Source organism: Podospora bellae-mahoneyi, assembly GCF_035222275.1.
Source record: "Podospora bellae-mahoneyi strain CBS 112042 chromosome 1 map unlocalized CBS112042p_1, whole genome shotgun sequence".
In the NCBI taxonomy this organism is placed as follows: domain Eukaryota; kingdom Fungi; phylum Ascomycota; class Sordariomycetes; order Sordariales; family Podosporaceae; genus Podospora; species Podospora bellae-mahoneyi.
In genome coordinates, this window is record NW_026946359.1 from 5,323,734 (window position 1) to 5,349,042 (window position 25,309).

The 25,309-nt window shown below is 52.1% G+C and overlaps 12 protein-coding genes and 1 non-coding gene across 13 annotated transcripts; 8 read left to right on the top strand and 5 right to left on the bottom strand.

Moving 5' to 3' along the window:
* Positions 1-464: 464 nt before the first annotated feature.
* QC761_0017810 (uncharacterized protein) lies at positions 465-857 on the bottom strand (the record flags this gene model as incomplete). Its single annotated transcript, XM_062872040.1, has 2 exons — positions 465-606; positions 736-857. 2 exons carry the CDS (start codon positions 855-857, stop codon positions 465-467), a joined length of 264 nt encoding a protein of 87 aa, XP_062738067.1.
* Positions 858-1,385: 528 nt separating this feature from the next.
* On the top strand, positions 1,386-2,152 carry QC761_115950 (uncharacterized protein). The gene is made up of 2 exons (XM_062874864.1): positions 1,386-1,577; positions 1,634-2,152. Exons 1-2 carry the CDS (start codon positions 1,494-1,496, stop codon positions 2,102-2,104), a joined length of 555 nt encoding a protein of 184 aa, XP_062738068.1. The 5' UTR covers positions 1,386-1,493; the 3' UTR covers positions 2,105-2,152.
* Positions 2,153-2,220: 68 nt separating this feature from the next.
* On the top strand, positions 2,221-2,291 carry QC761_0017830. Its single transcript has one exon. It is a non-coding gene; the product is annotated as a tRNA-Gly (tRNA).
* An 834-nt stretch (positions 2,292-3,125) lies between these two features.
* Positions 3,126-4,722, top strand: QC761_115960 (uncharacterized protein). Its single transcript, XM_062874865.1, has 3 exons — positions 3,126-3,541; positions 3,593-4,285; positions 4,343-4,722. The coding sequence occupies exons 1-3, from the start codon at positions 3,354-3,356 to the stop codon at positions 4,632-4,634; spliced, it is 1,173 nt and encodes a 390-aa protein (XP_062738069.1). The 5' UTR covers positions 3,126-3,353; the 3' UTR covers positions 4,635-4,722.
* A 439-nt stretch (positions 4,723-5,161) lies between these two features.
* On the top strand, positions 5,162-6,122 carry QC761_115970 (uncharacterized protein). Its single transcript, XM_062874866.1, has 2 exons — positions 5,162-5,541; positions 5,613-6,122. Exons 1-2 carry the CDS (start codon positions 5,368-5,370, stop codon positions 5,982-5,984), a joined length of 546 nt encoding a protein of 181 aa, XP_062738070.1. The 5' UTR covers positions 5,162-5,367; the 3' UTR covers positions 5,985-6,122.
* A 566-nt stretch (positions 6,123-6,688) lies between these two features.
* QC761_115980 (uncharacterized protein) lies at positions 6,689-9,274 on the top strand. Its single transcript, XM_062874867.1, has 4 exons — positions 6,689-6,916; positions 7,002-7,612; positions 7,669-8,156; positions 8,235-9,274. Exons 2-4 carry the CDS (start codon positions 7,318-7,320, stop codon positions 8,601-8,603), a joined length of 1,152 nt encoding a protein of 383 aa, XP_062738071.1. The 5' UTR covers positions 6,689-6,916; positions 7,002-7,317; the 3' UTR covers positions 8,604-9,274.
* Positions 8,393-10,228, bottom strand: QC761_115990 (uncharacterized protein). The gene is made up of 3 exons (XM_062874868.1): positions 9,483-10,228; positions 8,693-9,417; positions 8,393-8,541 (listed from the first exon to the last, which is right to left on the bottom strand). Exons 1-2 carry the CDS (start codon positions 9,736-9,738, stop codon positions 8,831-8,833), a joined length of 843 nt encoding a protein of 280 aa, XP_062738072.1. The 5' UTR covers positions 9,739-10,228; the 3' UTR covers positions 8,393-8,541; positions 8,693-8,830.
* Positions 10,229-10,401: 173 nt separating this feature from the next.
* On the top strand, positions 10,402-12,210 carry QC761_116000 (uncharacterized protein). Its single transcript, XM_062874869.1, has 2 exons — positions 10,402-10,977; positions 11,035-12,210. The coding sequence occupies exons 1-2, from the start codon at positions 10,624-10,626 to the stop codon at positions 12,055-12,057; spliced, it is 1,377 nt and encodes a 458-aa protein (XP_062738073.1). The 5' UTR covers positions 10,402-10,623; the 3' UTR covers positions 12,058-12,210.
* Positions 12,211-12,232: 22 nt separating this feature from the next.
* On the bottom strand, positions 12,233-14,410 carry QC761_116010 (uncharacterized protein; the record flags this gene model as incomplete). Its single annotated transcript, XM_062874870.1, has 1 exon — positions 12,233-14,410. One exon carries the CDS (start codon positions 14,408-14,410, stop codon positions 12,233-12,235), a length of 2,178 nt encoding a protein of 725 aa, XP_062738074.1.
* Positions 14,411-15,353: 943 nt separating this feature from the next.
* QC761_116018 (uncharacterized protein) lies at positions 15,354-16,394 on the bottom strand. The gene is made up of 2 exons (XM_062874871.1): positions 15,879-16,394; positions 15,354-15,826 (listed from the first exon to the last, which is right to left on the bottom strand). The coding sequence occupies exons 1-2, from the start codon at positions 16,265-16,267 to the stop codon at positions 15,655-15,657; spliced, it is 561 nt and encodes a 186-aa protein (XP_062738075.1). The 5' UTR covers positions 16,268-16,394; the 3' UTR covers positions 15,354-15,654.
* A 624-nt stretch (positions 16,395-17,018) lies between these two features.
* Positions 17,019-19,497, bottom strand: QC761_116030 (uncharacterized protein). The gene is made up of 4 exons (XM_062874872.1): positions 19,193-19,497; positions 18,432-19,132; positions 18,088-18,367; positions 17,019-18,034 (listed from the first exon to the last, which is right to left on the bottom strand). Exons 1-3 carry the CDS (start codon positions 19,357-19,359, stop codon positions 18,303-18,305), a joined length of 933 nt encoding a protein of 310 aa, XP_062738076.1. The 5' UTR covers positions 19,360-19,497; the 3' UTR covers positions 17,019-18,034; positions 18,088-18,302.
* RPL10A_1 (60S ribosomal protein L10A) lies at positions 17,179-18,081 on the top strand (the record flags this gene model as incomplete). The annotated part of the gene is made up of 3 exons (XM_062872041.1): positions 17,179-17,388; positions 17,481-17,553; positions 17,622-18,081. 3 exons carry the CDS (start codon positions 17,179-17,181, stop codon positions 17,882-17,884), a joined length of 546 nt encoding a protein of 181 aa, XP_062738077.1. The 3' UTR covers positions 17,885-18,081.
* Positions 19,498-20,316: 819 nt separating the features above from the next.
* QC761_116040 (uncharacterized protein) lies at positions 20,317-25,204 on the top strand. Its single transcript, XM_062874873.1, has 6 exons — positions 20,317-20,582; positions 21,179-21,201; positions 21,344-21,643; positions 21,703-22,064; positions 22,127-24,307; positions 24,365-25,204. The coding sequence occupies exons 1-6, from the start codon at positions 20,549-20,551 to the stop codon at positions 25,074-25,076; spliced, it is 3,612 nt and encodes a 1,203-aa protein (XP_062738078.1). The 5' UTR covers positions 20,317-20,548; the 3' UTR covers positions 25,077-25,204.
* The last annotated feature ends 105 nt before the right edge of the window (positions 25,205-25,309 follow it).

The following is a 25,309-nucleotide window of genomic DNA, read 5'->3' on the forward strand; positions in this document are numbered from 1 at the left end:
CCTCAACTGCAACGTTGTCCCCAAGCGCAAAAACACAACCTCCCGCTGACGTTGCCGGAAGGAAGAAGCGATTGACGGCGGTCTCGGCAGAAGACTGAGAAGAAACGAAGGAAAGTGGAACACGAAAAGAAGCAGGCAGGTTGGTGAGCAGGCACACGAAAGCAAGAATCAGGAAGAGAGGAAATCAGATCGACGCCACAACAGGGGTCTGCATACCGGATTTAGAGAGCGAAAATGCGGCTGGCAGCCTGCAGCAAGCAACAGCAACGGCCTTTCGCGCCTGTCAAGAAAAGGGGATCCGACGACTTCCCGTCGGCCTCAACGCCCATCAGCCCGGCCACCGTCGAGCACCAGAAGGGGCCAAGCGCCGAAAAACAGTGGTGGTTGGTGGTGGCTCCCACGCTTCAATTGGCCAGATGTGGTTGGCGGGACAGGACCACGACACAGCATGAGTGTACCACCACTCAGCTGCTTCCAGCCACCGGTGACTGTGGCTCGATTGTCCTCCTGCTTTCCAGCCATTTCCCCCTGTGCTGGTGGATAACCGTTTCAGCGTCTGTAGGCAGGATTTTCCCCGCCGCCATATGTTGTGGAGTTGATCGCCAGCTTGGAGAACTTGGCTACAGATACCACGTCAAATCAGCCCCGCCCTCGATCCAATCTCCAAAACCAAGAGATGGGGTTATCAAGGCATGGCTTGCTGGAGGGCGGGCTGCTGGTCGCCCGTATACAGACCTCATCGCGGTCGCCGTCTGTTGGTCCTCTATGCGAATGGGCTGCGGGTGGTTCCTCCCGTCCTCTTGTCGTCTGATCTTTTTCGAGATGTCTTTGATCAAGATAGGGAAGTATTTGACCATGAGGAGGTGAACTGCGGCCGCCCTTGGCAATCCCGCTTTTTGGTAAAACATACCCCGCTATATTACATCATGCCATGTTCCTGGAAGGCTTCGATAACTTTGGCCTTGGTTGGGACAATTTTGAGGCTCGGGTGACGCATTGGTTCTTCACTGTCAAAGCAGCTGGGTTCCTGGCCCAGCTGCTTTGAGCAGACGATGACTCCACAGCATCCGGCACGCCGCATGCCGGCGGTACCACTTCTCCGGCCATAGCCTCCGGTAGCTAACCTCACAGTGCTGCCGGCTCGGCGCGGACCCGGAGGCCTGGTCCGGACCAGCACTGCGCTTGGCATCTCCGTCCGAACCAGCAAAACATCACAGGGTCTTCCTGGAGAGCTACATAGCACTCTGCTTATATTGCATTACATTGTAAAAAGTGGCTCTCTGATATCATGAGTCTCTCAGCAGGTTTTGTCCATCCACAGTCGATGATGTATTCGCTGCAGTCACCTTGACATCATCGATATTGATGTATATCAGTCGAATACCTACAATAACGAGAGCACTGTTCTTCTCTCCAGTCGTGGGACCTTTTGTCACACAAACTTGTACTACTGTTCACTCGCAGAATTTATCACACAACAACTGTCCCACACAATGTCTGCGAACCCTGATTCCGTCGGTAACCAAGGCGAGTTCCGCTCAAGAGTGCCTCCCTCGAGGCCAATGGATACCCATGGCGTAAGCGACTTTGACAAGACCTCACATTAATTAACTGAGCTAACACAGCTTTGCAGCACCAAATCGGTCAGCCCATCGGCAGAGAAGCTATCCCCGAGTTCCATGCCAAAACCTACCCGCCCGGCTCGGCGCCCAAAGAGTCAACCTTCTATCCCAACCCCATTCATGAGATTCCCGGCCAAGCAATGAACCCAAATATGAACCCTTCGCTACGTACAAGTGCTCTCGACATCCCTGGCGCCGACAGCAAAGAAATCTACAATGAGTCCGGTGCTGGTTCCCGCCCGATCGAAGGCCAGACAGCCAACGAAATTAGACACGAAAAGGCAAGAAAGACGGATCGGTTGGGCATCGCTGCTCATGGTGGCACAGACACAACTGGCGATGGTTCGATCGAGGGGATTATGAGAGAGAGGGGCATGGACCTTCCGGGAGATAAGGAGAGGAAGGTGCTTGGGAAGGGTATTTCGGCCACGGAGAGAGATGCGACAACATCGGAGGAGATTGGGTCTGGTGGGAGAGGCTAGTTCAAGGTGCGAGACGTGTCATGTATGTTAGAGTGTTGTGAAGACAGATCAAATGTTCTTACTGTTGGCTTAATATGAGTGAGGATTTTCATGAAGTTAACATGATCCCGTTGAAAGCATCAGTGGTTTAGTGGTAAAATCCATCGTTGCCATCGATGGGCCCCGTGTTCGATTCACGGCTGATGCAACCTTTTGTTTTCTACCTCTAAACACGGTAAGCTGTTGGTCCTTTTTTGGAACAATCTGCAGCATATATTTTAATGTTAGCATAAGTCGATCACACCTTTAGCATAACGAATGTGTTGATGATGTGTAAGGGGAGAAGGATGTCAGTCTAAGGAAGGGCAGTTATGCTGCTTGTTCTACATAAAGTGTTCAGAACGGCGAGTGAATTGTCTTCGTCATCCATCCAGCTTCAACATATCAGTTTGGGAGGACACGGGGATATGAGCTTTTGGTCTTACCGATGTTTACCGATGTGCCAGGGAAAGCATAGACTTTGCCAGCACCTAAATGTTTCATGAAATGACAGAACGCACACTCAAATAAATCTACTTCAGATCATCCATCAGAACTGGTTATATTATATACATTTGTCTTGTGGTAGGCATCCTGCAGCCCGTTCGAGCATACACATCGATTGATCCCAAAACGGTCCGCCGTTTGCCGTGTGAGTCAACTCCGAGATACCAACACCCAACGAAGCAGAACGATGATACGCCAGGGTCTGCAACCTATACAGAATGGTACCACACCAGATCCTTCACTCATCTCTCTCTTCGTAGAGCCCTGAGAGGTGTTCGCGAATACATGTCCAAACACGCACCGTTGTGACCCTCCACCCCCAGGGTTGTGTGGTGAAAGTGGGGTACCACCACTAACACGCCATTGGTCAATGGCCAGCAACATCTACTTTCAGGGTACTACGAACAAGCAAACATCCGGACAAAGGAAACCTGGAACGGTACCAACAAACAATTGGTTGTAAAACACCAGAAACGGTTTTCTGGTGAGAAAATGTTGTGCCTCAATCACCCCTGCAGGGATCTCCTTTCAGAATGCGGGGCTCCTTCCCCAGATCCCTTTCCAATTGCTCTCTATGACATCACTGGCGTTGATGGAGCCTGCTCGACTCGCCCAGCACGTGAAAGGAGAAGTCGGGCTTCTGCCTGATCACCAGCACAGGTCAGTAGGATAACTTGCCCCTTTTTCATCTCCTCTACATAGCCAAAGAGAGCAATTATCCAAGATGACCACCACGACGAGATCCTCGGCCAAGGAGCGCGGCAACTCCACCAACGAGGGAGCCCCTCCTGCCTCAAAAGCCGAACCTGGTTCCAAGCACAAGGTCGAGGAAGGAACCAAGTCCCCGGAACCAAAGCGGCCAAAGAAGTCGGATGAGAAGGAACAGAAGACTATTGAAGAGACAATCGGCGGGTAGGCAATGCTCACCAATGCGTGATTGTCTCATGTTCTGACACTACCAAGCAGCGAACAAACCAAGCAGGAGCAACAGGCAGAGCAGCAAGAGCAGAAGGAGGAAATAGCCAAGGACAGTGAGAAAGAAGATGTTGCCAAAGCCGAAAAGGAAACCGCGACTGGTGATGCCGAGGAGCCTCGTGAGGATGCCAAGAACATTCCCTCCAGCATTTTAGAAAAGGGCATCATCTATTTCTTTTTCCGTGGACGGGTTGGTATTGATCGACCTTCCGACGTCGACGAGATTGCCCGGAGCTACATCATCCTCAGACCGATTGCCAAAGACGCCAAACTTGGCAGCGGTCCCATTGGCGATGCAGGCAACAGCAGAGTATGCGTTGTGCCCAAAAAGGTGCTCCCAAAGACGGGGAAAGACAGGTGGATTTCTTTTGTGGAGAAGACCGGTGCCTCTTTCAGCGAGCTCAAGGACGAATTTCTCAAGTCAAACGACTATGAGACCAAGACTGCTGGGACAAGACACTCCCCGGCCGCTACACCTGTTGCGGAAGGCGTGTATGCTATTACCAGCACTGGGAAGGACAGTCACCTGGCATACATTTTAACTCTTCCCGACAAGCTCGGTGAGGTACAAAAGGAGATTGGCTTGAAAGAGAAGGGCAGCTTCATCATCAGCACAAGGAATCCTCAGTATGAGCCTCCCAAGAATGCCAGGCTTCCTAAGGGACCAGAGTATCCTAAGGAGTAAGTTGAAGCTGGGCTATGCCTCCTGATCTTGACGCTGACTGTTTCATGTTACAGGCTTCTCGAAGAGTTTCGCTCTCTCCGGTGGGCTCCAACTCAACCGCGTCATCTCGACTACGTGAACACGCAGTTCCTGCTCGTTGGCGAGTCTTCTGGCATTGCCAAAGCCTTGGAACAACAGAAGAAAGACCAGAAGGAAGGAAAGAACGAGCCCGCCGAGGAGTTGGAGCAGTTGGAAGAAGAGGACGCGCAGCGGATGCAGGATCTTGACGACGACGACGCGGCTCGTATTTTTGCGGATTTGCAGGCCGATGCAGGCCATTACCCCAAGCTTCCCACCACTTTCTGATGCATGAGGGTTCAAAGCCCTGAAGATTAGTATTGCGTAATAGACATGGCTGGCATCTAATAATTGGCGGGCAGGAGACCTTGTGACCTCATGGCTGAACTGTGTTATCTCATGGCTGAACTGTGTTATCTCATAGCTCGACTGCGCGAGTACTGTGCGAGTTAGTTTACTAAACCATGACCAGATAGAAGAAATAGTTACGCTCTTACATTAGTGTGGTGGACTGTCCCAATGAAGCGAGGAGGTTTTCAACTACCAAGGCGGGCAGATAGATATCCGCTGATGGGTTTATACCTCGACATTTTGAAGCTAGTTGCAGGCCGTCGTGAAGGTGAGGCATTCAAGTGAAGAGGCGAAGACTGTCGATTTGAATGAATATTGGTAGTCTTCTCTGCAACTTGGAGGAATCCAACGGTTCCTGTAACGGACACCCGGAAAGTCTGTCGGGACGAAGTGCAGTCTAGGTTGGGGCGAGCCACGCTTCCAACGCCTCAAAACGCCCATGAGACTTCAACTCCAATCGACCAAAAAGCCGGGAAATCTGGCTCTGGACGTTTGGCTTTCCAGACAAGACTATAAAAGTCAGTCTGCCAGAAAACTCTGTTCTGGGGCTCTTCCTTCGTTTCCTGGCTCTTAACTTCTCGGTTGACATTGCCTATATCATTTCGTCTTCTTTGCTCCACAAAATTCTTTTCCCTTGCCATTTCAGCTCAAGAATCAAGAGGCAAAAGACATGTTTCTGCTGGCCGTCCTGCTCTTGCTCGCCTCTGCGGCCAATGCTGCCGCCGTGGGTCCACGGAATGCGACCTACGACACGACCTACGACACGACGCTCACACACTCTACCGCTGCTCTCAATCCACCAAAGCTCGACAGTGGCCCGCATTGGCCACACCCATCGCACAAGGTAGGGATTTCTAATCCGATTTTATGGAGTCGAAAGATGGGATTGCTGACCATTGGGGATAAAACGGATAGATTGACTGCGATGTAACCTTTCAGCGCTACAACAATTATGCTTACCTCTGGACGCTTGTAAGGATACAGGTCGAATGGATCAGAGAGGAAGGGCCCAAGTATTGGACGCTCCCCGAGGGTACACCAAAGGGGACTTTGGTCAGGGTTGGTTGCTGCAACGGGGCTTCGTACAATATTGTTGTTCAGGAAACCCTCCAAAAGCCCATCGCCATCGCGGGTGCAGAGATCACCACCATGGGACTGGCTGCGGCGGACCACTGCAAGCAGGGTGACCGGACCAAAGGCAGGGCGTGGGCGCAGAACAGGCTTTTCACCATCGAGGTCTTCCAAGATGAACACAAGTGCGGAAAAAAATGCTGGCAGGGGGACTAGTTGTGCTTAGGCGTTGGATGGGCTTTTGGTATTGAGGTCTCTTGTCATTACGGATTGGGAGCACTGGGGAGACAGCATGTCTGATTTCTAGTCAAGACAGATGAATAAAGGGTCCTTCCTACAGCACACTCGTCCTGGTAAATTACTGATAATCTGTTTTTCCCCAATATCTTGATCCGGTCCAACTCGTCACATTTCCGATGTGTGCGGAGAGTGGCTTGAAATTTCGCAAACTGTAAGCACCTGTTCTACCATCAGATACGCCACACAGTCCGACCCATGAAGCTCGAGCTTCTTAACACACCGCAGAAAAGAAGCCAGATCATCCACTTCTGCCTAAAAGCCATCAGCAGCAGATATCAATCACGTTGCTTCGTGTCCCGCCGGAAAGGGGCCCGCCAGGCAAGCCCCGTCCCACTCTCACGAACAACAGACAGCGGGTGCAACGTTATCGTGACACTATCGTGGATCCATCCTGCCTCTGGACACGCCAGCGGTCGACAAGCCCCCGATGATCTGTGGATAGCCTGAGCGGCTTTGTGTGCTGATGTGTTGAACACGGGTGGACTTTGGCGAGGGGCAAACGCCAGCTGATGCTCAAAATTTCATATCAGTGACCCTACCACACACGCACAGTCTAGCAAAGCTTTTTATCTGATTTGATTTACAGATTGTGGTCGTGGCATGTGGTAGGGCTTGATACACTCGACCGTTCCTTCCCTCTCCTTCTCCTTCTACCTGTCCTCGACAGCAGCAGCAACGCACCAGAGCCCTACCTAATTCGCATTAGTCAGTCAACCACGACGATGCCCTCTTCAGAATTATCAAACACATAATCCTTCCCGATGTTTGGTTTGACATTGTCTTTTTGTATTCAGAGATGTGAGACCCTCACGCAAATGTGTGGGACTTGATGTCTACGTCAATCATCGGTAGCACATCCTGCCACGCTGGCACTCTCCTGCTTCTTTTCAGTTTTCTCGCGTTGCTTCCTTGCCTTGGCTGACGTTCCAGGAGACGCGCCCATATCCGCCCGAAGATGTGCGATCCCGTCCGTCCCGTCCCCTCATGGTCTTTCGGGTAGTGTGTTTTGGCCTGTTCGTTGATGACTCTCCTTGCCCTGCTCGTTCGAATGTTGGCTCGTATCACAAGATTCCGCAGCTGCTCATATAGATTCGCAATCCCATCGTTTTTTTGCATCCCATAATGGGGTGATCTCTGTCTTTCTCCGGCACGTTTGTCTCAGCTCACCAAGGTTTGGCCATCATCACCCTCCCACAGGGGTTGGTTTTATCCAAAGTACAGCCCGGCTCTGTCGAGCCCCTCCGCAATCATGGCATCCTTAACCACCTCCAGCTTACATTACCTCACAAGCCTCGCAACTGAAACCGGCGATGTCGCGACGTCAACCACCCAAGCAAGCGGCCCATCCTACACTGGAGACCCCGTCTCCTACGATGACGGTTACTACCGGAGCGACACCCCCATGGTATACCCCTTCACCACCTCCTCCTTCCCCTTGGCCCTAACCACAGCAATCCTCTTTTTGATCCTCACCATCCTGCACGCGTACCTCTGCTTTAAGAAGAAGACTGTCTTTTTCGCCATCACGATCTACGCCTCCCTCGGTTTGTTTTGTCTTGCCCTCCGGTTTGCTAATCACTGCTGACATGCATGCACCCAGCAATGGCAACCTCCCAAACAATGAAATGCTACCTCGTCCAACTCCAAACCATCATCTTGCACTCCACCAACCTCTCCTCCTCCACCATCAACCAGCTGGAACGTGCCGACGTCGTGCTTGTTGTGATGGACCTCTTGGAGGCGATTCCTGCGTCTGCGATGGGGTTCTTGCTCATGATGACATATACCAGGTTGACGTGGTTTATCATCCCCAAATCGGGGAGGAAGAACGGGAGGGTTTTTGGCTTGCCGGCGAGGTGGCAGACGAGCTTGCTGGCGTTGGGGCAGATGGTGGGGGATGGTTTGGTCGGGGTGGGTCACTACTATGGGCTGGGGTATTTGCAGAGTCTTGGGGGGGTGGTGGGATTGATGACCTGGGGGGTGTTGGGGGGGTTGGTGGTTAGGGCGGGGAGGGTGGAGGTGAGGGAGGAGGTGAAGAAGGTGAAGAGGTTCGTTTGGGCGGTTGGGGGGGCGGTTGGGTTACTGATTGTGAGTTTCTTTTCTTTTCTTTTCTTCAGTTGTGTGATGATGGATGGAGAAAGGGGATTGCTAATGGGATGCAAATAGGGGTGTGCCACCGCGAGAATCATCAGACGGGAGGCAGTAGCGTATTTTTTGGCTGAGGCCCCGTGGTGGTCGAGTGAGTATGGGGTGTCAGAGACGTTCGCCATGTCGGAGTGGCCGGTGTATGTGTTTCAGCATTTGCCGATTTTGTTGATCTTGCTGCTTATGGCGGTTTACCACCCGGGAGCCTACCTTCCCAGGCGGTTGACTGGTTGGAGGCTCAACACCAAGAAGCTGTTGAGAGAGGAAAGGATGAGAGAGGACGTGGAGAACTTGAAGGTGTTGGCGAGGAAAGATTCAAAGGCGTCGTCTGTACAGGGGAGTGAGCTGGATTGCTTTGAGAGGGTTGACCTTGACAAGGAGACCAAGTAAAACAAAGTAGGGAAGGGGGCTATGGGGACGGTTGTGGACGGAGGCGTGGCGCCATATTTCGTGTTTGTTCGGATGATGAGTTTAGGTACCTTGGGCAGGTAAGACTTTTGGAGTTATGGAATCGGATAGGTTTCATAGAACAAAAACAGCCTCCAAAACGGCTGGTCTAACATGATTTGATTTAGAGCGTTCCCGATGACCTTTGAATCTATCCCATGATACCTGTCTTAAACCGCCTCATCCAATGACGGGTCAGCCGGCCAGAATATCCAAATCACCACCACAATCAACTTCAACCCAGCCGCTGCCCACAACGCCCCGGCGACCCCAAACTCTGTGTTCGCCAGCTTCCCTCCCAAAAACGCACCGAGCAGCAGCGACAGCGGCGCCGCCACCCTCCGATTCCGTTCCGCATTGTGCACCGCGAACAAGTCCGCATCGGAGAACAAGTCACAGTAGATGCTCGTCAGCACCACGCTCGTGAGCGCATTGTACTTGAGCGCCCGGCTCATGACAGCCTGCCCGCAGCTCTGAAACGCCACCAGCGCGATGGGCACGAGGACGTACCAGGCGACCGACTCCGGGTGCACGTCCGAGCCGGCCAGCGTGACCATGCAGGCGGCCGCGACGATGAGGAGGAGTTGGGCGGTGAAGGACGCACAGAGGACCCAGCGGCGTTTGGCCGAGAAGAAGCGGTGGAAGCGGGAGAAGAGGAAGGATCCCAGGAGGAAGGAGAGGAGGGAGGTGCCGGATTTGAGCCAGCGGGTCGAGGCCGAGGGGTCGGCCAGGCCGAGGCCGATGTAGACGGTGTTTCCTTGAACGGTTTGTCAGTTTTTATATGGGGGTTTAAAAAATGGAGGGAAAATGTGCGTGTCATACCCGTTTGCATAGACACAAAACTCCCCCATACTGATATCGAGGCGCTGTCGAGGAGGCCGGTGATGAGATAGCAGAGGATGAGAATGAGATCGGCCCAATCACGGCTCACGTCCACCGTGAAGTAATCCCGCCATTTTTGAAGCGTCGGCACGGCATCGTCTTTTGGCGGTCCCATTCTTTGCGATTGTGGCAGGAGAGGGCTCTCTTCGTTGGCGTGGGCCACAATCTCGTTGTTGAGGATGGCTGATCGCGTCATGGCGGGCGAAAAAAAGGGCAGGGTTGAGTTTTTATATGGTATTCTTTATGTCTTGAAAACGCCCTCGGGCAGGGGTCTCGGCCAACAGAATCTCTTCCAGTGAGTCAACAGAAAAACCGTGAAGCGGGACTTGGCGGCATCACCCTTTTGGGCATTTGGCGAAGACGTGATCGCGGGAGGCGGCCAGAAACCCCCATGGTCTAGTCTTCAGCTTCGTTGTCGGTCCGTTGCCCCTGAGGTAAGGGAAGTTTTAACAAAGTGAGTAAATCGCTGGTGCCGTGACCCGGTGTCGGCGCGGGGAGCTCCATGGAAAAGCCGTGGGATAGATGGGATCTTTATCCACTGACGGCAGGGCTGAAGATGGCCAATCAGGGGCTGGGTTCATGATGTCATTAACGCCTAGCCAAGAGAGGAACTCAATCGTCGTGGTTGACCCTTCACCTTTCCACTGAAGAGTAACAACTTCTGCGAAAGTTCATCCCGACAACGCCGATGTTTGAAGAGATTCCATCAATCATGAGGCTGCAACGAGTGTGGACGGGAATCTCTCGGTGGCGCTCGGCATCGTGGAAACCAATTGGACTTGCGAACACAGTTCTCTTGCATCAGTGATCGCTACGATGTCCAACTTGGGATGAGCCCCTCACACTTTCAAGGAAGGTAGGAGCTGCTCCAGGGCAATAGTAGAGCTACCCCTCTATCCGATTCCCGAGTGGTGATGCCATGGAGAAGAAAGAATTGGTCACCGAGAAGACGTGTACCTGGATGCGATGGCTGTAGTCAGCAACCATGCGGTGGGATGAAGTGGTATAAAACCCGGATATGATCAATTGATATGGTAGATTACTTCTTCAACCTCGTGTTTGTGTGCCTGGGTTGTTCAAAATGCGTTTCTCCAGCAATTCCCTTCTTCTCGGAGCAGTAGCCCTGGTTTCTGCCATTCCCGTGCAGGACAGTCCTCGCCAGAGGCTTCTCGACGGCAAGCCGCTTCCTGGCAAATACCGGAGCAAGAATCCATATACCCCCGGCTATCGTGATCCCTATGACACAGCCGTGGATTCCATCGGGAAGGGCCTCGACCCCTTGCCCTGGCGCAATGGCGATGGCGCCTCAGTTCTTGGTCCGTGGAACAGAGAGCGAGCAAGACAAAATCCAGACCTCGTCCGTCCCCCTTCCACAGACAGCGGCAACATCCCCAACCTCCGCTGGAGTTTCGTAGACTCCCACATCAGAATCGAGGTATGCCTGCCACCCCTTCCCCTTACCACACCTTTATCACTAACTTTCCCCCCCAAGGAAGGAGGCTGGACCCGGCAAACCACCATCCGCGAGCTCCCCACCTCGATCGAGCTCGCCGGCGTAAACATGCGCCTCGACCACGGCGCCATCCGCGAGCTCCACTGGCACAAAGAAGCCGAGTGGGCCTATGTCTTGTCAGGCTCCGTCCGCGTGACAGCCCTGGACTACGAAGGCGGCAACTTCATCGACGACCTCTCCCAAGGCGACCTGTGGTACTTCCCCTCCGGCGTCCCCCATTCCCTCCAAGGCCTCGACCCCAACGGGACCGAATTCCTCCTCATCTTTGACGACGGCCGCTTCTCGGAAGAAAGCACGTTTATCCTCACCGACTGGTTCGCGCACACGCCCAAGAGCGTGATAAGCAAGAACTTCCACCTCGCCCCCGAGGTGTTTGAGAGGGTGCCCAAGAGGGAGAAGTACATCTTCCAGGGGAGCAAGCCGGGGAGCATAGAGGAGGAGGAGCCAAAGGGGAAGAATGTCAAGAAGAGCAAGTACCAGTTCACGCATCGGATGCTGGAGCAGGAGGCGCATGTGACGAGCGGGGGGAAGGTGAGGATTACGGACTCGAAGAATTTCCCGATCAGCAAGACGGTGGCGGCGGCGCATCTGGACATGGAGGTGGGGAGCCTGAGGGAGATGCATTGGCATCCCAATGCGGACGAGTGGAGCTTTTTCATCAGGGGGAGGGCGAGGGTGACGGTTTTTGCGGCCGAGGGGACGGCGAGGACGTTTGACTACCAGGCTGGGGACGTGGGCATTGTGCCGAAGAATATGGGGCACTTTATTGAGAATATTGGGGATGAGCCGTTGGAGGTGTTGGAGATTTTTAGGGCGGATGAGTTTAGAGATTTTTCGCTTTTCCAATGGTTGGGTGAGACGCCGAGAAGGATGGTGGTTGATACCTTGTTTGCGGATGACAAGGAGGCCGGGGAGAAGTTTTTGAAGGAGATAGACAATCCGGTCAAGGACGAAATTACGCTGCCAGATGTTAAGAATGACGAGGAAGAAGACGACTTGTAAGGAGGACACTGGGGAGAAGAATATTGTTCATGTCATTATATCGAGAAGCTTTATATACCGAGAAAATATCTTGCACCCGAGAAAGAACGCAACGAGATGTCCCTTATCACCGGCCTGACCCACAAGCCCGCAAACGCCATGCTTCCATATCCCAAGCCACAGAAAGACAGTAAGATTACATGTAGTGCATCATCTGCTGAGGAGCACCAGGCCGCTTCTTCTCAATGATGAGGACCGTCTCAATGAACTGCCGCTCCAAGGTATCGCTCTTCCTTCTCCTGGCCAACAAGCTTGCCGTCTTGAGCACGTTCTTGATCTGCCGACCATTGAGCTTGAGCTCGGAAAGCTCACTGATGTCCTTGTCAGTGAGGTTGCTCTTGATGGTCGAGTTCCGGAGGAAGTTCTTCCAGATGATCTTGCGAGCAGCCACCGTAAGATCAGGATACTCGATGCTCACGTGGATACGCGACTGGAAGGCCGCATCGATCTCGCCGCAGCGGTTAGTCGTCAGGAACATGATGCCCTCATAGTACTCCAAGGTCCGGAGGAAGATGGTGACGATCTTGTTGCGCTCAATCTCGTGGTTGCTGCGGGCCTCGAGGAAGACATCGCACTCATCGAGGAGCAAGACGGCGTTCCATCTCGAGACCAACTCCAAAATGGAGTTCAGCTCCCGCTCGACCTCCCATGGATCAGACCCAAGATCACCAGAGCTCAGCATGTGAAGTGGCACCCTGAGGTTCTCCGCCACGGCCTCAGCTGTCAACGTCTTACCAACACCAGGAGGACCAGAGAGCAGGCAGATGATGCCCTTGCCCTTGCCGGCGATGATATCGTCGAAGCTGTCACCCGCGAGCTGGGCTTCGGTGAAGGACAGGATGAGCTCCTTCTGGTCGGCGGGAAGCACCAGTCTGTCAAAGGCAGTAGTGTTCCATCTCACGTCTGTGATCTGTTCCAGGAAAAAGTCGACCCACTTCTTGTACTTCAGACTGTACCCGCGGGTTCGCGAACGGCAGAGCATCTTGTAGTAGTCAGGCATGACAAATTCCTCAGACTCGATGCCGCTTTCGACCTTGTGCTTGTTGAAGCGCTCGATGTCGGTGGCATTGAAGTCATTGAGGTACCTCACCCGCCAAGGGCTGAAGCGGTTGAAGCTTTCGATATCCACCACGATTCTCCCAGTAATCTGGATGTCGACCTCGTTGCCTTCTCTGTTCCAAGTAATGGCGCGTCCAGAGTATTCCCTATAGTGGTGACCAGCCAGCTTCTCGAAGATGGTTCCACGCTTGAGAAGCTGGGCGGTGATCTCTTCTTTCTTCTCGTGGAAGTGGAAGGGGTAAACCTTGAGACCGGTGATCTTCTTGGTGCCGAGGAATTCAGGGATGTTGATGGCCTCCTGGTAGCGGCCGAATTCCTTGCCGCCAAAGTCGACACAGTCGCAACGGACCTGAAGGAACTTGCCGCAGTTGTTGGCCATATACTCGGTCTCTACCATCTCGAAGCCGGACATGGGACCGAGGTAGGCAGAGAGGACAATGGTTCCGGGCTGGAAGATCATCCACAGATCCTTGAAGCAGACAACACCATTCTTGACGTAGTCCTGGAAAGTCTTGATGTTGTCGCCGATCTCGTAGTTGAGGATGTCGTAGAGAATCTTCATGTGCTCCTTGGTCTTCTCCTCGAGGTCGGGCTTCTCCATGTACTTGGTGAACTCGGCCCATCGGTGAACAAAGGGCTTGAAAGGCGCCTCGAACTCTAGCCGGCTGAGCTCGCAGGCAACACCGGGATAGTCGGCCATAATCTCGGAGAGAGCATCGCGGAGCCATGGGCTCTGCACCACGATGCTGTGCGCCTCCAGCTTCTTGCGGCTGTCCTGACTCTTCATGTTGCGGACAACGACAGCGTAGGTGGCCGTCTCCTCATTCTCAGCAGCCTCCTCGACACCATCTGGATACTTGTCGACCCAGGTCCACTCTCCATCTTCCACTGGACCCTTGTAGATGTCCTTCCTTTGACTGATGCTCCCTACTTGAACTTTGGGTTTCTCCTCCTCCTCCTTGTCCTCATCGCTCTTCTCCTCGTCCTTCTTCTCTTCTGTCTTTTCCCCTGTCTTGTCCTCTTCCTTCTTGTCTTTCTTCTTGTCTTCCTTCTTGTCTTCCTTCTTGTCTTCCTTCTTGTCTTCCTTCTTCTCCTCTGTCTTCTCCTCCTTCTTCTCCTCCTTCTTCACCTCTGCTTGCTCCGTCTTCGACTTGTCGGCGGCGGTGGACCCGGAGGTGAGGGAGGTAGCGGACCCACTCTTTGCCGATTTCTCGGCGGCGCTCTTCTTGGAGCGGCGGGGCCAGCAACGAACCATGATCAATGCTTTGGTGGGGTCGTTGTGTGTAAGTGATAACGTGGGAAGAGAGGAAGTGAAGAAACCCCGAGGAAGATGGGGCCTTCAATTGGTGTTGTAGATGATGATTATGAAAGCCTTGTGTTTAACTTGATTTCTGAAGGTTGGAATGCGTCCCTTTATCTATGTGCTCAGAACAGCAAGCCTCGTCCATTGCAAAGTTCAGCTTTTGCACGGTACGAGAAGCCAAACAGGCAGCACAGGGCCCTAATCTCCACTTCCGGGGCCTGAAGCGGCTAGTGACTCACTGCGGTAACTGGGTCCACCGACGGCCGAGTGAGCTTGCAGCGGCTGCCTCCACCGGCTGCCGTCCTCAGATCCCATCACAACAACCAAACGAGTCCTTGGTTGCATGGATTGGTATGCAATGCGAAGGTGTAATTTGTCCAGTCCTCAAAGGCAAACTGCGAGGAGAACTCGAGGAATCCCCTTTTCTCATCCAAATCTTCAAAAGTCACTCGCCGAGTGCGGGGTCAAGGGCTGAGTCGCCCAGCGAAGGGGCCGGGAACCCATCCTCTTCAGAGGCCCCCCGAAGATCCCCGCACGCCACATCTCCAACTCAAACGACAAAAACCAAGCTTCGTCACCGCTTCCAGGCCATGGATGCTATCACCATCCAATCACCAATCCGCACGCACGAGGCCTCTGCAGGCCACCCAGTTGGAAGCCTAGCGCTCCAGGCATGATTACTCCGTGAAGGCAGGAAGAAAAGCAAGCACTGCGTATGCAAGACAACGGCCCTCAGGGCTGGCTATCCGACCTTCCCCTAACCGCCACGTCTGATGCCAAGCGCCTCGTCTCACATCAGCACCATGAATTCGCCATCGTTGATATCTTTCCAATAGAGGATGGGCATCTGTCAATTGCTGATTCAACGGCGAGGTGTGTTTACATGTATGTTCGCGCTGATAATCTACACATTTTCGGTGCCATCAACACATCAGTAGTCCCATGACTCTCATGCTGGACAGAACGAGCGGTGGACCTGCATAGTATACTTCGTACGCAGCATGGATCCTGCGGATGATTCCCCCATATCCTGATGAGGCTTGGGGTCCCACAAGGCTGAGCCTCTGTCCTGCAGCACCCCATCGGCTGTGTTACTTTGTCTTCACATCGGTTCTGGATAGGCTATGAGAACGATCTCCTGCCGCGATATGGAACCACCAGTAGCATTGCCTCTTTCCCTGTCCCTATCTGTCCTTTCATGAACATCGCCAACCGACAAACCCGAGGATAAAGTCTGCTTTTCCCAATGGCACGCCTTTGGCTCGCAAGATCGAGTAAGCAGTAGTGACATGGAAGATAAAGTTGGGTATCCCATGTAATTGGACCGCTTCGGTCACAGTGACCTTGAGGGGACGACCTCCCGCCACGCTGGCCAACATTAACATCACGGCTCAGGAAACATGCCCTCAAGATTACTCACATGTCTACAAGGTCTTCGTCCCTTTTATGAGGACGCTCTTTCATCACCTCTCTCACCTCGAGCTGAGCCATCGAGACTCTCATCTCCAATTCCTCGAATGTCTTCTCGTTGTTGTTGAAAGGGCCGTCCAGGTCCCACTGGTTACCTGTCATTCTGTCGAGATTCATAAAGACTGTCCTGATAGCATTTTGAACCTGGAAAACGAGCGGGAGCTGGTCGTCTATCAATCGTGCTTGGACATACACTTTGTCCGCGTTGAGGCCCTGTTTGTTTGCAAATCTCCTGCCTTCCTCCAAAATATGAAGAAGAGCACCTAGACCGTTGCAAAAGATGGGGAGTGCGAAGTCGCAGAGCGAGAGCGGGAGAGGATCTGAAGACGGCGCGGGCATTCTGAAGACGGCGGGCGGTATGTATGAGTTCAGAGAGGGTTAGGCTTTCTCAGAGTTCAAATAGGGAAGATGGGTATCGAAGACTACTGTCATTGAATTGCTCAGCTTCCTGATATCTGGTTTGTAGTCGGCACCAGTTGAAGAGATCCTTGTTAGACGCAATTGGCCAATCGGCAACATTAATAAGCTCCGAAAACTGCCCTTGGGAAACCTCAACAGATGCCTTCTACTGGGTACCTTATATATACAACAGAATGAACATGTGTGCGACAGATTAAGATGTAAACGTCAATCAAGTGGAGCGTGTCACGCCGTCAAGCATCCCAATTGCTATCACAAACTCGCGACCAAGGAGTGTCGAACGCCTGATCGTTGACTCCGTCAGGTATGGAGGAAAGTGACTATTTGCATCATAACGACAAATTCCGCTGTACAAAATCTACCACACATCTCCATTAGTATCAAGTGTGTCGGGAAAACCCTGTCCCAGTTCTACAAATGTTGCTTTGTCCATACTGAAGACACTCAGGGGCTTCGGTACTGCATATTCGAGTTGCAGACTTCATCCGCATAGCGGCCATGTAGGAGTTATATGATGGCCATATTGGTCACACGCAAACTGTTCAGTGGAAAGTTCAAGAGTCATCAAGCCAGTGCCAAAGATGTGGCTGCCAAAACTAAAATGTCGATGACTCGCGAACCTTAATGACGCCACAAAGCCAACCGCCTTCCAAGATGTCTATAAATTTCCTGGCCCAATTCCAGTGTTTTCCCTTCTTCCTCTCAGACTCTCACACCAGACAACAACAATGACCTGCCTCAACAGCGAGATAAGCCTCACCGAACGATTACCCTCTCCATCAAAACAAGAAGAATAATCCTAGGAAGACACCCGTCATCGACCAGACACAATGCCCGTCCAGCCCAAGTCCAAGATCACCGTCGCCGGTACTCGCGCCCAGGTCCAAGCCCTCCTCGCCCACTCCCTCTCCCCTGACAACAAGCGCAACTTCCTCGAGACGGTCGAGTTGCAATTCGGCCTCACCAACTACGACCCCGCCCGCGACAAGCGCTTCTCCGGCTCTGTCAAGCTTCCCTCGCCGACCAGCACGACCTCGGTCGTGCTAAGCACCACGGCCTGGATAGCATGTCGTTTGACAACCTCAAGAAGCTGAACAAGAACAAGAGGCTCATCAAGAAGCTAGCGCGCTAGTACGATGCGTTTGTCTGCTCGGATACCAAGGTTCGGGAGATCTCCAGGGTTTTGGGACCGGGCTTGTCAAAGGGTAAGTTTAGACCCCTCCTTACCACCTCCCATGTAGCACTGAATACTAATTGCATGTCATGAACACAGCCGACAAGTTCCCTACAACGGTTTCGCACAGCGAGGACCTCGCGGAGAAGATAATCAACGTCAAGTCCACCATCAGGTTCAGGCTGCGCAAGAACCTCTGCATTGCCATGGCCATTGGTAATGTGGACATGACCACGGAGCAGTTGGTCGCAAACATCATGATCACCATCAACGACCTGGTGTCATGCCTCAAGAAGGGATGGTCCAACGTCAACAGCACTGTCATCAAGTCGACCATGTCGCGTCCCCATTATCTTCTCTAAGACAATCATTTCGCGGCTGCGCTTCTACATTTTGAGTAAGCACGCCGTGGGGGAAGCACAGGGTAGGCTGGGAAGGATTTCAGTGTGAAGTGGGCAAGTCTTTGACAGATTTGAATGGGGCATCAGCTTAGCCGCTGTATGCTTGTCCAGCTAGAGAACATTTAGCTACTGTAGACATCCAATAGACCCATCTTCACACATACCTAGAGCTTCTTTGGTTCTTTTAGGCGACCAATGATAGGATAGCAAGACAATAGCGTCCAGACTAAAGAGCATATGCGGTTGCTTGGGGCAGACCACTGGGTATCAAATGGACATTAAAACAAAAGAACAATGAAAACAAAACTCACCGACTCTCCCACACAAAGCCTATCAACCAACCCCATGAACAGTAGCACCTCCCTCAGGCTTACCGTCCCTACCTATAACCATTCCGATAACCACTCGGATGCCCTGACCACCACCTTGAATAGCTGCTTGTATCTTTCAACAGTGTCAGTATGAAAAACCTCTTTCCAACAAGCCGTACATGCACGCAACAACATACCTCTAACTGGACTAATCCCCAACTGCTCCGCCACATTGACATACCCACCACCATCCGCGCTCCTCTTGCCCTTCTCCCTGTTCACCTTCTTCACCATCTCCCCCTCCGACTCCTTTTCCCACACGCTCCTACAATACGGACACGTCACCTCCCCTCTGCCTGGCCCCCGTTTGGTAGCAGCCCACATGTCAAAACATTGCTTGTGGACGTTCTGTCCGCAGGCGGCTTTGCACCAGACAATCTCTTCCTTCTTTGTTGCTGTGTCAAGCTCCTCGAAGCAAATAGGGCAATCTCCTTCGACCGGTTTGCGTTTGCCGTCTTCTTCGTTGTTGTTGTTGTTGTTGTTTGCGCTGCCAGAAACGATGGGTGGAGCCCCAGCAAAGATTTGGTTGAGTTCGGTGGTGAGAAAAGCGAGTTGGTAGACTAGATGGGCAGGGCAGCGGAGGACGCGGGAGAGGACGTAGATGATGTGTTTGCACTGCTGGTTTGTTCTTGCAAAGTGGGGGCAGGTGCAGGTGGGGAGGAGGGAGATGAGGATGGTGTAGATGTTGCCTGTTGAGCCCGTGAGTTCGATTGTTTCGGATGGGGGGCTGGATTCGAGGGATGAAAGGGTGGTGCGGTGGCGGGATAGGACGAAGAAGCGTTGGGTTAAGGCGCGGGCGTGGAGGTCGTGGAAGGATTGGGGAGGTTTGGGCCGGAAACTGGAGGGCGTATTAGTCATGAATGAGGGGAAAAGGGGGGATGAATGGGGGGGTTGGTACCGGCGAAGGCGTTTCTCTTCCTTGGGTTGGGAAAGACGTTGTTTTTTAGTAGGGGTTTTGGAATAGTCATTGTTGCTGGCAGAGGCGTGGGGTTGCTTGCGCTTGGTGGATGATGGAGTTGTGGTTGATGACGTCGTGGAGACAGTGGACTTTTTGGGGGCACCCATTTTGCCGCTGAGTGCGCAAGTTTGGCGCAATGGTATCAAGAGTTACAACCTGAATCTATTTCGAAGACTGTTACTTCCTGGATGGAAAAACGCAGTTGTTCAAAGGAAAAAGGGGTGGCGGAGAATTGGATGGCCGCGATTGATGCTGAAATGATAAGCTCCACTTTTACTGTTGGTGTGGCGAGCGGGGTGTCACGGAGCTCTCGCGAAGTCACATGACGGTGAGCTCGGCACAGTACCCCTAATCCACTTACATCGAAGCGACCACAGCCACCATGCAAAGCAACGCCAGGATCAACCTGATGAACTTGACCAGGATATTCAATATGTAGCTAATGATTCTAATTTGGTTGAAATTGTCAGTATCTAGTAATGAAACATCATCTTCGTCTTTTCTCAGAGCCTAACCCTTATGCGCTCATGTCGGTCAGGGTTATCTATGGACTATCTTTGACTTGAAGATCAACAAATCTTGGCATCATTCTCTCCTATGAAGATTGATACGCATCATGCACCATATTCATGGCCTTTTTTTTTTGTTTTTTTTTTTTTTTTTTTTTTTTTTTTTGGATATTTGATTAGGATCTCACTGCTAACCATCTTCCAAGCCTCTAATGGTACCATGTAGGACCATAAATTCACAATGCTTGTACGGGGTAGGTTGTCCAGTGCCTAGATTGACCGTTGAAGTTACCTATAGACCTGCGTTACTACATCCTATTACTTATGACTTTTCACAGTAATGTTCAGGGTAATTATGAGCCACAACTTTGTGTTGTGGAACTCAAGTCCTCTTTTTCACTCCAGAGGCTCAGACAGTGAAGCTCGAATTTGATCTGCAGCTTCACATAATGAGGAAAGAACCGAGTGACCACCTGACTTCGTAATCCCTCTAGGTAGGATATTGGAAGGTACGGAGAACGGAAATACTGGATATCAGGTGATCGGTATTTCCATTCTACCACCACCCCTCTATTTGCTGGGACAAAAGGTCAACCAGAACAATAGGATTGCATCTCACCAGCCAACTCCATCTTACATATTCTCGATCACTTCTCCCAATATTCTGACACATTCAATGTCACCCCTTCATTCTTGTCTTGCTCATATGCGCTCGTAGACGCTTCACATCGCCTACGCATCCACCAGAACTACTCTTGACAACCCGTCTTCACCAAATATCGGGTCGATGAGACTGTTTGTGATCTGGATCAGACGGAAAGGTACGTTTGTCAACGTTTCGTCTCTTCAAGGCGCCTCATACGGAACAGATATTGAGGGCAGCTTAATTTCTTGGCTTTACCGCTCTACTTCAGAATGCCGTTGAGGACAAGATCACTCTGGAACCCTTCGGTCGGTACCTAATTCTTCAAACCGTCAAGTGGCAGCTCTGCAGGGTTTTCAGAGTCATAACCTGTGGAATCATGGGTAGCTGCAAGCAAACACATAACCAAGCGATTTTCCGACATGGATTATTTGCCTCCAGTTGTTTTCAAACTGTGAGAGCACTGGGCAAGTATTTCCATTTGGCGGGATGGATGGCAATAGTATGCGGGCCGGTTGCCTGCATCAGAACCCCTCCACTCTTGTTCCTTCTTATTTGAAGTCGGCCTTTGATTCTTATTTTCCTACTCTCGAGCATATTGCTCCTTCCCTCTCATGTTTCGTTTCGTCGCCCCTCCAACTGCACCGAACACCCCCGTCAGCATTTTCCAATTTCCCAACACAAGATCTCTAGATACAGACAAAGCACAACTTTCTCTTCACGTCGTCGTTGACTGAGCCTCTCCTCACAATCACCAAACCCCACGTCATCAAGGGGAGTTCAATCTGCCCGACCCTGTCTGTCAAGAGGACACACACAATATCGATGGCTTCTCCTTCTGAGGAGAGGCAAGCGGCCTCGGAGGCAAGTGACCCTCTCTAGGCGACTTACCCCTACATCTCTTCTCCTGGGTGGACTTTCTAACATGCCTGCAAACAGACTGCCTTTTCAATAATTGAAAAGCACGTATGCTACCGGCCAGCGGAGGGCCAGGGCTGGAAGTCCATGCCAGTGCTCCCAACTCCGCAGGAGGTGTTGGAGCCGACCAGCGTCGATCCGCCAATCAATCCTGTGGATCGGCCATGGTCTTCCAAGGAGGAGTACCTCACTGCTCAGTATAGCCTGTTAAGGTTGGATGCCATCGAAGGCCTGCGGTTCTCGGTCACGAGATACGTTGATACCTGCCGAACAGGCGCCAGAGTGATTTTTGATGATGAATACTGCAGCGTCTACGACGAGGTATGCAAGTGCAAGGCATATCAATGGCAGGGCGTGGTGCTAATACTTTCAACGTACAGGTCCGGGTCAAAGGCTTTTTCATGGCCAAGATTGCTGCGTTCTCCAGAGTTGAGTTCTCAACGCCGTACAATGTACAGTGGAAAACAACGAAGCGCCTCATGGATGGAACCGTCGTGGCTCTGTCAACCAAGAAAGACAACTTCCGGACCATTTGCAAGATCGCAACAGTGGCCCAGCGTCCGTACGCTGTTGGGAGAGATTTCGATTCGACGGTTGCGGTTGCGGTAGATTTGATCTGGGCAAATCCAGAGGATGCTGTTATCGACCCAGCTCTGGAGATGGTCATGATTGAGTCGCGGAATGGATACTACGAAGCGTCGCGTCACACGATGCTGGGCCTTCAACATGTCGCAGAAACCACGTAGGTCACTGTTCTATCCATGTCATGTCGTTGCATTTCATGCTAATAATTTGGCAATGAAGATCCGTGCTCGACAAGTATATCATAGGCGCCCATACCGCGGACACTGTGCCAGAGTTCATCCGCACCAACCCCACCATGGACTTATCATCTTTGGTTCCTGTGACGGTGAGCAATGGCTCTCAGGCACTCCTCGACGTGAAAGAGTCGCTCAAGAATTACGATATCGTGAAGAAAGGCTTCCCCACTCTCGAGGACGTTGCAGTTCTGGACGAATCCCAACTGGATGGTCTCCATCGTATCATCTCGAACGAGCTCGCCATTGTACAGGGACCACCGGGAACAGGCAAGACATTTACCTCGGTTCAAGCTCTCAAGGTTCTGGTTGCCAACCGACGGAAGCATGGTGGCCCGCCTATTATCGTTGCAGCTCACACCAATCACGCCCTCGACCAGCTGCTTACATTCTGTCTGGAATTCGAAGTCCTACGGTTGGGCGGCTTCACAAAAAATGAGGACATCAAGAAGTGCACCGTCTTTGAGAGACAACGGGCCGAGAGAGGCGGTCGGCAGTCCGATATCAAGTCAAGAAACAACGAGAAGCGAAGGCTAGAGAAGCGACAGAAGGAGCTCATTCAAGACCTCAAGATCATGCAACAAGATGTTTTCGGCAAACGTCTAATTGATCCCGATAGACTGCTGGAGGTTGGTGTCATCACTCAAGAACAACACGACTCGTTGAAAATCTTTTCCGGATCAACCAACCCTCTTGCATCCTCGACCGCCACTTTCGAGCCATGGCTGGGTGAGAGCCTTGTTCGAATGGAGATTTTGCGCAGTGCCACCAATACCAGGTTTGAGCTGGACGAGGATGAACTATTCAGGCATGAAGAGGAGTACAAGCTGGATGAGAACGACTTGGTACATGCTGCAGATGATCAGGAAGAGGAGCAACTGCGCATCAAGGGGGAATGGGTTCCGCTGGAGCATGTCTGGTCAGCAAAATCGGCAGCTGGTCTGTCAAGTTCGACTCGTGCTGCCCAGAGAAGCTTGAAGGAGGAGGACTTCTATTCGATCAAGAAAAGCATTCGGGGCGAGGTTTACCGGCATTTGCAGACTGAGTTGTTGAAGCATACTACCCTCAAGTTTGCCAGCCTTCTTGAGCAATACAACAACGTTTGCAAGCAGCTCAAGGCGCTGACTGATTTGCAAAAGTGGGAAATGGTCCAGAGACAGAAAATCGACATTGTTGGCTGTACCATGACAGGTCTCGCCAAATACCGTGGCATCCTTGCGGCCCTTCAACCAAAGTCACTTCTGGTGGAGGAGGCGGCGGAAACTCGGGAGGTAGACATTGTGTCTGCTTTATATCCATCGATCCAGCAGCTCATCCTCATTGGCGATCATCAACAACTCCAGCCCAAATGCAACATCTTGTGGCTTGGCGCGTCTCCCTTCAACTTCACCGTTTCACTGTTTGAGAGGTTTGTGAACCTGAGGATGCGATATACTATGCTTCGCCAACAACGCCGTATGAAACCGGAGCTGCGACGGATCCTGGACCCATTCTACCCTGGGCTACTCGACCATCCTGTCGTTTTGTCCCTCGACAGCCGTCCAGACATCCCAGGAATGGGCGACAAGTCCTCTTGGCTCTTCCACCACGAGTGGCCGGAAGAGACAAGCTCGGACTCGAGCAAGTTCAATCGTGAAGAGGCCAGGATGATCACCCACTTTGCTTCCTATCTTGTCAAGAATGACACACCTCCGGCAAAGATTACGATTCTGACCTTTTACAATGGCCAGCGCACGCTGTTGAACAAGATCAAAGAGTACGACTACAAGATTTCCACGGTGGACTCGTACCAAGGAGAGGAGAACGATATTGTGATTCTGTCACTTGTTCGAAGCCCAGGAGCATATCGTCGATGGAGGTGCGGGTTTTTGGAGGACAAACACCGTGCAGTAGTCGCAATCAGTCGCGCTCGTCGGGGGTTTTATGTTTTTGGAAACTTTCTGAATGTTCTCAATACGCGTTCAGCCCAGTCACTCTGGGCAGACATCTGGAATGGCTTTGCCCACCAGAAAAGGATTGAAGAGGGCATTCCCTTGACTTGCAAGGCTCATCAGAATGAAATCTGGGTGAGGACGGTGGATGACTGGGGTGACAATGCCGGGGGGTGCGATGAGCCATGTGGACAGACACGGCCATGTGGCCACCCATGCACTCTCAAGTGCCATCAGTATGTACACTTACGGCCTGTGTTATTTCAGAACACTTCACTAACCTATTGAGCCAGAACTGATCACAGCCGTCTACGTTGCAGTCAGCCCTGCCTTGAAAAGCTTCCCTGTGGGCATGGGTGTCAGAACTTCTGCAGTCAAGTTTGCGCTTGTGACTGCGCCGCCTTTCGAACTTTGTCCGCTGGCATTGTGGCAGTTGGAATATCGAGACCAACCAGGACATCGATGTCTTTGGAGCAGCGAATGCAAAGTATCAGCGCTGAGGAGGTTGGCGAGTCTAGTAAGGTAGTGGTGCGAGGTTCGACTCAGGCATCGACTGAATGGCGACAATTCCCCGCCAACGTTCAACGTCAGGACGCCAATCTGCACCGAGGACGGCCCTCTCAAACTGTGCAGAATGGTTCGACCTCCAATGTTCGAGACACATACCAACAAACCACAGTGGTGAATGGTTGTCGTTCCAACCTCGGCCCTCGAAACGTTCGTGCCATTAAGGCGAGCAAGTCGTATCGTCAGCCGCCTCGAGCTAAAGCAGCATCGCCTACCATATCAGACACGGCCAGTTTGCAAAACAATACAACCCAAGTTTCTGCCACCCAACAACAATTGAACACGGTGTTGAGCTCAGCCCCAGCGCCAGACCTACTTGGAGATCTTGACGGTGTAGCCTTCTCTCAATCTGTCATGGTAAATCGTGTTGCAGGAGAGCCGCCAGTTGTTGTGGGACAGGCAGCTCCGGAGAGCGAGGAGCTATTGATAGAGCTTTAAGTTGTCATACCCACAGTAATCACAGCCACTATGTCATGCTATTAGTCTTGTACTTATAACAGTTCATAGACATTGTGTCTATTACCATTACTTCCTGACCTGGCAGTCTTCTGCCCGTGGTGACCTAATGAGTGATAGACTTTGTCCTCCACGAGCACTGGTGACACAAATCCTGGTGGTATCTGTTCAACGACAAAACGCTATCCGATTTGGGTATTATCCAGATAATGAAC

Bases quoted from the DNA above. Each gene is read 5' to 3' on its own strand.
- QC761_115950 (XM_062874864.1), top strand. From the start codon at position 1,494: ATGTCTGCGAACCCTGATTCCGTCGGTAACCAAGGCGAGTTCCGCTCA. The intron at 1,578-1,633 runs GTAAGCGACTTT...ACAGCTTTGCAG, and splicing joins GGCCAATGGATACCCATGGC to CACCAAATCGGTCAGCCCAT.
- QC761_115960 (XM_062874865.1), top strand. From the start codon at position 3,354: ATGACCACCACGACGAGATCCTCGGCCAAGGAGCGCGGCAACTCCACC. The intron at 3,542-3,592 runs GTAGGCAATGCT...GACACTACCAAG, and splicing joins ATTGAAGAGACAATCGGCGG to CAGCGAACAAACCAAGCAGG. The intron at 4,286-4,342 runs GTAAGTTGAAGC...TTCATGTTACAG, and splicing joins GGACCAGAGTATCCTAAGGA to GCTTCTCGAAGAGTTTCGCT.
- QC761_115970 (XM_062874866.1), top strand. From the start codon at position 5,368: ATGTTTCTGCTGGCCGTCCTGCTCTTGCTCGCCTCTGCGGCCAATGCT. The intron at 5,542-5,612 runs GTAGGGATTTCT...TAAAACGGATAG, and splicing joins GGCCACACCCATCGCACAAG to ATTGACTGCGATGTAACCTT.
- QC761_115980 (XM_062874867.1), top strand. From the start codon at position 7,318: ATGGCATCCTTAACCACCTCCAGCTTACATTACCTCACAAGCCTCGCA. The intron at 7,613-7,668 runs GTTTGTTTTGTC...GCATGCACCCAG, and splicing joins CACGATCTACGCCTCCCTCG to CAATGGCAACCTCCCAAACA. The intron at 8,157-8,234 runs GTGAGTTTCTTT...GGATGCAAATAG, and splicing joins GGGCGGTTGGGTTACTGATT to GGGTGTGCCACCGCGAGAAT.
- QC761_115990 (XM_062874868.1), bottom strand. From the start codon at position 9,738: ATGACGCGATCAGCCATCCTCAACAACGAGATTGTGGCCCACGCCAAC. The intron at 9,418-9,482 runs GTATGACACGCA...AAACCGTTCAAG, and splicing joins TTTTGTGTCTATGCAAACGG to GAAACACCGTCTACATCGGC.
- QC761_116000 (XM_062874869.1), top strand. From the start codon at position 10,624: ATGCGTTTCTCCAGCAATTCCCTTCTTCTCGGAGCAGTAGCCCTGGTT. The intron at 10,978-11,034 runs GTATGCCTGCCA...TTCCCCCCCAAG, and splicing joins ACTCCCACATCAGAATCGAG to GAAGGAGGCTGGACCCGGCA.
- QC761_116018 (XM_062874871.1), bottom strand. From the start codon at position 16,267: ATGCCCGCGCCGTCTTCAGATCCTCTCCCGCTCTCGCTCTGCGACTTC. The intron at 15,827-15,878 runs GTGAGTAATCTT...AATGTTGGCCAG, and splicing joins GACGAAGACCTTGTAGACAT to CGTGGCGGGAGGTCGTCCCC.
- QC761_116030 (XM_062874872.1), bottom strand. From the start codon at position 19,359: ATGGGTGCCCCCAAAAAGTCCACTGTCTCCACGACGTCATCAACCACA. The intron at 19,133-19,192 runs GTACCAACCCCC...TACGCCCTCCAG, and splicing joins GAAGAGAAACGCCTTCGCCG to TTTCCGGCCCAAACCTCCCC. The intron at 18,368-18,431 runs GTATGTTGTTGC...CACTGTTGAAAG, and splicing joins GGGGATTAGTCCAGTTAGAG to ATACAAGCAGCTATTCAAGG.
- QC761_116040 (XM_062874873.1), top strand. From the start codon at position 20,549: ATGAGACTGTTTGTGATCTGGATCAGACGGAAAG. The intron at 22,065-22,126 runs GTAGGTCACTGT...TTGGCAATGAAG, and splicing joins CAACATGTCGCAGAAACCAC to ATCCGTGCTCGACAAGTATA. The intron at 24,308-24,364 runs GTATGTACACTT...CTATTGAGCCAG, and splicing joins TGCACTCTCAAGTGCCATCA to AACTGATCACAGCCGTCTAC.